At 50.9% G+C, this 8836-nt stretch overlaps 1 protein-coding gene across 1 annotated transcript in view; it reads left to right on the forward strand.

The window, feature by feature from the left end:
• Positions 1-7945, forward strand: part of PAX6 (paired box 6) — a 12839-nt gene extending 4894 nt beyond the window's left edge. The window contains exons 3-8 of the mRNA XM_021712472.1: positions 2406-2564; positions 3081-3163; positions 3302-3452; positions 3547-3662; positions 6135-6285; positions 6855-7945. Of these exons, the coding sequence (XP_021568147.1) occupies positions 2406-2564; positions 3081-3163; positions 3302-3452; positions 3547-3662; positions 6135-6285; positions 6855-6940 (746 nt within the window). The 3' untranslated portion in view covers positions 6941-7945. The remainder of the gene's footprint in view (positions 1-2405; positions 2565-3080; positions 3164-3301; positions 3453-3546; positions 3663-6134; positions 6286-6854) is intronic.
• The last annotated feature ends 891 nt before the right edge of the window (positions 7946-8836 follow it).

Consider the following 8836-nt stretch of genomic DNA (forward strand, 5'->3'; position numbering starts at 1 on the left):
AGGGAGAGGGAGAGAGAATCTGAGTGTGGACACACATCTCCACGTTTTGACATCAGGAAGCGGCTGCGTGGCCCAGGAGAGTGAGTGCAGCACCTGGGGGGGGAGTCTTTCTTCCCGGGGAAACCCTGGCACTCTGTGTGACTGGCAGCTCGAATGGGCCAGGAAGGGGCTGGGGTGGAGCCTTGTGGAGGGCAGGGGGCGACTGCCCTTGGGAGATGCCGATGGACCCGCTCTCCCAGCCTGATGGACGTGGATTTGTGTGTTTTCCAAGTGCAATAACCGGTCACTTTCCTCGTGGGCCAAAAAGAGAGATTTCTGGTCTTCCTCGTTCCCCAAACCCGAAAACAAGGCACGGGGTGGCTCTTCATTTCTAACCTTGGGAGACACTCGGAAGAGTCACCTGGAAGCTTGGGGCAGTAAATTAGCACAGATGCTGGTGCGCACAGGTGGGTCAGCATCTTCATCCAGGGCGCCCCTTGCTGATGTGGGTGCTGAGTGCCAGTTCCCTCTGGCTCACCTTCCTCTTCCCCTCCCCCTTCTCTTCAACCCTCGCCTCTCTCTCCATGAGGCTGGCTTTTCTGTCCTCTCGTCCTGTACCTTTCTGGCCTTGTTCTTTGGAGGCCTCTCTCACTTCACCCCATCCTCCCCTCCCCCCAGCCTGGGCTCCCACCCTCCCCCTGGCTTTCCTCCCTCTCCCCCACCCCTGTGGCCATCCTGCTTCCCCCTCTCCCCCACTACACGCCCGGTCCCGGTCCCCCACCCACCCTCCTGCCTCCCCCCAGCCCAGCGCCCCAAATAGCACCAAGGCGCCCGCTCCTTGGACAGTGATTAATGATAGCAGAGCAGAGGGGTTAACACACTTCACTGAAAAGTCTGTTGACTGGGCTTCTTGTGACACAATGTGCCCCGCTGCACGCCTCAAGAGAATCCTTTTGTTGTCCGAGCTCATTGTCGCCGCCAAATTCTGCCCACGAAAGTTTGCCAACGCTCCTGCCCCAGGAGTTTAATAGTTTCCCTTACTCGCTGGGCATTGTGCGCCGCTGAAAAGCAGCCCCTCGCTATTCAAGTGTTGGTGGTCATCTCAATAGATCTCCGAGGGCCCATATGGTGGCCAGTGCCGATGAATCCGCCTGTTTAAATGGGGGAGAAAGTTGGGGTTTTAAAACATTTCAAAGTTCCTGAAAAGATCCCACTAGATCCTGTCACAATTCCCCGGACTCTTTGAAGGCGCTGCCTTTTGTCTCCCGGTTATAAATGATATTCCTGGCCAAGCCGATTCCCACCAAGGCGCTGCGAGCCGCCCCTCCCCCCTGACAGCCCGGTCTCCAGGATGGGGAGCAGGCTGCCCCTGCGGGTGCCCTTGGAAGCTTCGGCCTGAGACCCAGAGCCGGTCCTTCCCTTGAGACGGACTCCAGCCATGGGGCCAGACACAGGAGGACAGCTAGCCCAAGCTCCCCCTCCAAGCAGCAAGGCCACAAGGTCCAACTCGCCCAGTCTATGGGTGGAAATTACATTAAAAGTGGTGGAAATGCCCTAATTAAAAACGTACCACTTAAATGGTATGCCAAGCCTTCAGCCGCAGCGTCGCTATTTAGCGAGTTAGTGAACTCTCTCCTATTTCTTTTTTAAAATTACACGTTAAAATTTTAAAAGAAATCTTACTTTTCTCTGGTGCAACACATTACAAAGAATGGACAGTCCTTTTATCTAAATATAAAATTCCATTTTCAGCAATTATAGCCTGTTCTTGGTGATGATATAATTACAGCTGTGCTCGTAATAGGTGTCAAGGCAAAGCACACTCATACAATAGTTGAATCAAACTGCAGAACAATGCAAGCACTTTGAAATTCACAACCTTTAAAATGAAATTGACTGTGCAGAATTCAAATACAAACTAGATAAATATTTTTTTAAAACGATTACAAGCTTGGTTTGGTTTCTTAATAGCATTTTCTACAAACCTATCAACATCTAATTGATTAGATGGGAATCGCTAACTATGGATGGGCTACGCCCTGAACATCACTCCCCTGTTTCTCCAACAAGCCACAGGTACAGACGTCCCAGGGGGAGAGGAGAGGAGAGGCCATCCAGGGAGGGCTCTGAGGAGCCAGGACCGCTCCTGGAAGAGCATTTTAGTTGGGAACGTGGGTTTTGTTTTGTCATTCAAAGAAATGCCACTTAGCGTGTGTACCCAAAAGCCTCATCTTGATAGAAACAGACAGAAAGAAAACAGTGGTCCAGCAACGCTGGCCACTAATGTCTCGCATGAAAAGAAGGCTGACCCTGGCTGCCTTGGGGATGTCTGGGGGAGGCTCTGGGAGTTGCAGACCACACCGGCCCCTTTGGGAGGCTGTGGGGGAGTCTAGCTCTCTCTCACCGGCCTCCTTGTCTTGTTCCAGATGGCTGCCAGCAACAGGAAGGGGCGGGCGAGAACACCAACTCCATCAGCTCTAACGGGGAAGACTCAGATGAGGCCCAAATGCGACTTCAGCTGAAGCGGAAGCTGCAGAGAAATAGAACATCCTTTACCCAAGAGCAAATTGAGGCCCTGGAGAAAGGTGATCGAGTTTTTCAAAGTAGGGAAGCGCTAAATCAAAGCAAATGCCACATCTTCAGCACAAAGAGCTAAATTTAGCCCGGGCCCTTTGCATAGATGGCTGAAAAGGTTTCTTTTTTCTTTGTGTCTTTTTATTTTCTCTGGGCATCTTTTCAGTGTGTGTATGTGTGTGTGTGTGTGTGTGTGTGTGTGTTTTCTTTCTTTTTTTCGTATAGCAGTAATTCAAAGACTTGAAGTCTGGCTTATAAAGGAAAAATGATGAGTTGGCTATTTCAGGCCACAGAAAGGCCACTGAATGTCATACCAAAGAAAACATCACTTGGTTCTGCTGTGGGAAGGTTCTTCTTCCAAGTCCAGTCAACACAGTCGAAGTGTTTGAAGGGGAGCTGGTGGGAGGTGACAGCGTTTGAAGGGGAGCTGGTGGCAGTGGGCAGGTGGAACCCAGCCTGGTCTGGGGCTTGGCCGACACATTTTGTGTGGTTCTGGCGTAACACGGAAAATCTACTTCCTCTTCCAGAGTTTGAGAGAACCCACTACCCAGATGTGTTTGCCCGAGAAAGACTAGCAGCCAAAATAGACCTTCCTGAGGCCAGAATACAGGTACGGGGACTGTGCGGCATCACGCTGCGTGATGTGTGCCCTCTGCCCTCCCTGGAGACCAAGGTGCCCCCATGTGGGCTGCCCCAGGGGGCCGGGCTGGGGCAGGCTCAGGGCTAACCGGCTCCATCTGGTTCCCAGGTATGGTTTTCTAATCGAAGGGCCAAATGGAGACGGGAAGAGAAACTGAGGAACCAGAGGAGACAGGCCAGTAACACACCCAGCCACATTCCCATCAGCAGCAGTTTCAGCACCAGCGTCTACCAGCCAATCCCGCAGCCCACCACCCCCGGTGAGTGGCGCTGCGCGTCCTGCCCATGGAGACCTTCCGGCCCCTGGCCTGGCCGGCTCTCACCGCCACGCCCTGTCCCTCTTGTCCCCCACAGTGTCGTCCTTCACATCCGGCTCCATGTTGGGCCGGACGGACACAGCCCTCACCAACACGTACAGCGCACTGCCGCCCATGCCCAGCTTCACCATGGCCAACAACCTGCCTATGCAAGTAAGCGGCCGCCCGTGGGAGGAGGGGGGCCGGGCCGCACCCCGGGAGCCTTCTGCGCTGCGGTGCTGGCTGGACCAGTCAAGTCTGAGGCTGTCGATTCAATCTCTTTGAATTGATCGGCTCATCTATTCGTGCTCTGAACAGAAGCACAGACCTGACCCAGCCTGCTGAGTTGAGCTGCGTGTTATCGCGGTGAGGCCAGTTTGATAGTTGGGGGGAGGGCATGCGGCAGGCACCCATGGAACTTGGACCCAAAAGGGGAAATGATGCGGACACGTGATGAGGCAGAAAGCGGAAAGGCTAGGAGTTTTAACTTCAGGCTCACGTTAACGTGCTCATATTAACCTGCATGCAATCTGTGTATGCCTCTGAGGCATTATGTAGGGCATAGGGGACAAAGCAGAAAAGGGTTAGAAATGGATTCACACTTACATGGCGGGATCTACTTACGGCAGCGGGAAATCGCATCTTCTCTGCATCTCACCGTAAGAGCAGGTGTGGAAGGTGTCTGCCAGGATTCAGTGTGTCTTTGTTGTGAGTCTTTTGGCCTGTTTGTGTCCCTGCCCTGGCTGCCGCTGTTCACTTGGTGGAGTAACCTGGCCCTCCTCTCCCTTCCAGCCCAAGCAACCCTCGGCCACTGGACTGTGAGGCCCTGGGTCCAGGCCTCTGCATATGGCTTGACTCGGGCAGGTGGATTGTGCCAGACATGTGTCACTGCGAGGACGCTCGATGGGGAAGAGACTGGCCTCTGGTGGGCCTTCCTCGGGCCCTGTTTATGCAACAATTAGGGATGTCGGGGGGTGTGAGATTGGCCTTAGTGCTGGGGTTATGCAGGTTGTCTGTTGCTGGAGTTCACCTCCAAATAACAGCTAATACATGTTTCTAGTGGAATCCAGGAGCAGCTGGGTCAGCACCTTTAGAGGGATTGTTCACAGGCTTATTTTTATTGCATCTGGATATTACTGGTCATAGAGCAATTGATGTAAAGTAAGGGATTAACAGCTCATTAGTCAGTGTTGCTATAACTGCCTTGGAATTTTCCAGAAGTCAGGTTGCCTAGAGGAAGTCATTGCAGGAGTTAGAAGCGAATGCAAACTGAAATTCCGGCAGGGCCCTCCAGGCCTGCTTGCCTCTTTGAACTTGACGTTTGCAGCCATCATCTGACTTGAATAAGGCCACAGAGTGTCTTCTTCAGTTTTACAGACTGTAGTCGCGTCTAGGGTTCTATGACGATAACAAGCTATGGAGATGAGAAAACCAGGAGATGGAAACCATTGGATTAAGGCTGTTCCTACACAGACAGTGGTGTGGGAAGGCAGTCTACTTTAACTGTTGACTTTTAAAAATCACAGTTTATAGGATTCAAGAAGTACATGCAGCCATTAGGCATAAAGAAGACCAAAACGATCGATCATTTTATAGTTCAGAGAAAACTTCCCTTTGAATCTTGGACTGGGCGGGCCAGTCTGTCCACCTCTTCCTTCTGTTGACCCAGGTGTCCAACCATCTCACAAAGGGTGGCATCTTCCTCCGAGCCTTCCAGGGTGGTGTGACCCTCGTTGAGAATGTGATCTTGGAGTGGCTGATGTTCTCCCAACTGCAGGGCAGAGAGATGATGGGGTGTTGTCTTGTCTTCTCCCTTGTCCTGCACGTTATGCTTCTATTAATTTATCTCAAGATGGCGCCCTGGCATAGCCTCGGGAGAGCCCGTGTGTGTGTGTGGGGGGGGGGGGGGCTTGGGGGGGCTTTGTTCCAGCTCTTTGCGTCCATATCTAGTTAGGAGAAAGGGCCACCCCCCAGCACTACCCTTCTGATCACGTAGAGGGTGGCCGCACAGTTTTACAGCTGAAACTCAGTCTGGACCTGTGGGGGTGTGAGGGCAGCACCGAGGATTCTCAGGGCAGGTGGGGTTGTATTTACTGACACCTCTGCCCACTTGAACCCGAGCTCATTACGGATCTGCCTCTTCAGAGACTCTTTAATCCCATGAGTCCAGCTGTGAAAGGTTTCCGAGGTCCCCAAACCACACTTTAAACTGAGAGCTCCTCCTCCTGCCCTCTGCCCCAAGCTTAAGATGTAGGTTTTGGGGGTCCTGGGGGGGTCCCAAATGGATCCAGGCTTGCCGGGAGCAGGGAGATGTGTTTGGGAAAGTTCTCAGGCACCAGGTTCTGCACAGATGCCAGCAGTGGTTGAGACATGAAAAGAGGAAGATCCCGTGGGCTTGGGGCCAGTGCCACCATCTAGCTCTGGACACTTGTCCCAGCCTCCAGCGCTTTTGTGGTCTGACACGTAGGGGCAGCTGTGCTCCAGCTGTGGCCCCTGGAAGGCCTGGTGGGAGGTCCCCTTCTAGGGTGATGTTCTGGAATTCCTGTGCTTTCCAGGGAGGCCTCCTTGGATCCTGGGGAGGAGGCAGCCTGGCAGGGGGCCGCGAGCCTCGTTGCTCCGTGACCACAGGTTTGCCTTTCTCTGCAGCCCCCAGTCCCCAGCCAGACCTCCTCGTACTCCTGCATGTTGCCCACCAGCCCCTCGGTGAACGGGCGGAGTTACGATGCCTACACGCCCCCGCACATGCAGACACACATGAACAGTCAGCCCATGGGCGCCTCGGGCACCACTTCCACAGGTGAGCCTCGGGGCCTGCGGGGGCTTACGCCAGAGTTGACCCCGAAGAGTTGACGCTGCTGGCCTTGCGGGGGTAGGGTGGGGTGCCCGGCTCTTCCCTGCCCTTGTCTTTGGGGAACACGGACTGAAAAGGGAAATCCAGTGACACTGGTTCGCGACTGACACCCTGTCGACAACAAGCACAATGGGTTTTCCTGAATTTGGGGCAAATGTTGAGGATGAGACAAGGCCCGAGGTTACGTTTCCTGAGGACAGCAGATGAGCCCAGGCAGGGCTCTTGGAGGGGCTCGCCCTAACTCAGGGCAAGCGTGCTGGTTTCCAGAGAGAGGCCACCAACCCGTTGTGCACGCAGGGCGATTTTTCTTTCATTGCGGGTAGGGAGACTTGGGATCCAGTTGGTCCCTAGACACGTGCTGTCTGGTTTTGGAGGGTTATTTGTAATAGCTGAACTATTTTTGATACAGTAGAAAATATTAGCGTATCAGGATCTTTTTAAACCGGTCACTTAGTCTCCCGCGCCTGTCTCTCCAAGGGAATGGCTACAAGGCTGTTTCTTTCCGCCACTTCTAGGTCTCATTTCCCCTGGTGTGTCAGTTCCAGTCCAAGTTCCCGGAAGTGAACCTGATATGTCTCAGTATTGGCCACGGTTACAGTAAGCAAAAAAAGAAAGAAAGGAAAGAAGGATTGTGTTCCTTTGGTCAGTGACTTCTGTGGACACCGTGGCTGGCGTTCAGGAAGGAAGGAGGATAGCTGGAGGAAGCACTTGGGTCTGCACCGTGTCCTGGGTATCACTGGGGGACAGACTTGAAACAAGGACCTTTGTCTGCAGAAGGCAGGATATCAGTTGGAACAAATCTTCATTTTGGTATCCAAACTTTTATTCCTTTTGATGTATTATTTGTAAATGGGCATTTGTATGTTATGATGAAAAAAAGAACAACGTAGCCTGGACGGATGTTTGATCTGTGTTGGTCATGAAGTCGTTTTGCAAAACAGGAAACCATGATCAACAGGGTCTGCCATGGATTGAAGAGTTTTATCAAGATATATTGAATACTTCTCCCCATCTGTTCATAGTTTATGGACTGAGGTTCCAAGTTTGTGTCATTCCTTTGCATATAATTAAACCTGGAACGACGTGCACTAGATTTATGTAAGAAATATCTGTTGGTTTTCCAAAGGTTGTTAACAGATGAAGTTTATGTGCAAAAAAGGGTAAGCTATACATTCAAGGAAGAAAAAAAGTTGATAGCTAAAAGGTAGAGTGTGTCTTCGCTATAATCCAACTTGTTTTATGTCAAAATGTAAGTATTTGTCTTCCCTAGAAATCCTCAGAATGATTTCTATAATAAAGTTAATTTCATTTATATTTGACAAGAATACGCTATAGATGTTTTATACACATTTTCATGCAATCATACGTTTCTTTTTTGGCCAGCAAAAGTTAATTGTTCTTAGATAGAGTTGTATTACTGTTCACAGTCCAATCATTTTGTGCATCTAGAATTCATTCCTAATCAATTAAAAGTGCTTGCAAGAGTTTTAAACCTAAGTGTTTTGAAGTGTTCACAACTACATATCAGAATTAACCATTGTTGATTGTAAAGACCATGCCAAAGCCTTTGTATTCCCTTTATTATACGATTTTCTTTTTAACCTTATAGTGTGGTGTTACAAATTTTATTTCCATGTGAGATTCGCATTCTAAGCCAACGGTCAGTTTCATACATACTTTATTTTACATCCTGATGATCTTTAACAAAACGATTCTTAGAGAAATCATACATCCGAAATGTGTTAGAAAAACAAACTTCCCCAAAGCTGTGTCATCTGTGCCCCCACACCCACAACCTATATGCAAAACGGCAGCATTTCCCCGTTGGCCATCTCACTCAGAAGCTCAAAGTCTAGAGATGACTTAAAAATGCAACAAGCTATGAACTAGGAATTGTTTTTGAATTAGGGCTGGCACTTTCAATCTGGGCAGATTTCCATTGTCAGCCTGTTTCCACAATGATCTCACTGAAGTACATTCAGAGTGGATTTCTTCGGCGAGGCTCTCTGAACGCGCTGCCTTTCTCCAGTGGGCCCGCTCCCTCGCCTGCCTCCGCCCGGCGCACAAGGGGCATCGGTCCCCATTGAGCCGCTACAGCTGTTCCATTCGAATCTTGCTTTCTGTGCGGTTGTGGATGGTTGGAGGGTGGCGGGATGTTGCATGTCAAGGCATAATGAGCACAGACACATCAACAGACAACAACAAAGCGGCCTGTGACTGGCCGGTGGGAGCGAAAGGCCTTCCGTCATTGGCAGCTCAAGCCAAACATTCCCGAATCTATGAAGCGCGGCCCATTGTCGGCCAGTTGCTATTTGCAATGAAGCACAGATTTGATCATGCTTAAAGTGGCGGCACGCAGGGCAGGAGTGCTTGAGCCCAAGCAAAGGGTGCAGAGAAAAATCCGCCTTTGTTGGGCAGAAAAGGCCTGAGACTTCGACTTGTTTGCTCTGTGCAACATACAAGTCAATATAGATAAGTGTTCTCCTGCAAACTTCAG

This window comes from Carlito syrichta, unplaced genomic scaffold (genome assembly GCF_000164805.1).
Source record: "Carlito syrichta isolate Samal-C Ts95f unplaced genomic scaffold, Tarsius_syrichta-2.0.1 Scaffold303297, whole genome shotgun sequence".
Classification (NCBI taxonomy): Eukaryota; Metazoa; Chordata; class Mammalia; order Primates; family Tarsiidae; genus Carlito; species Carlito syrichta.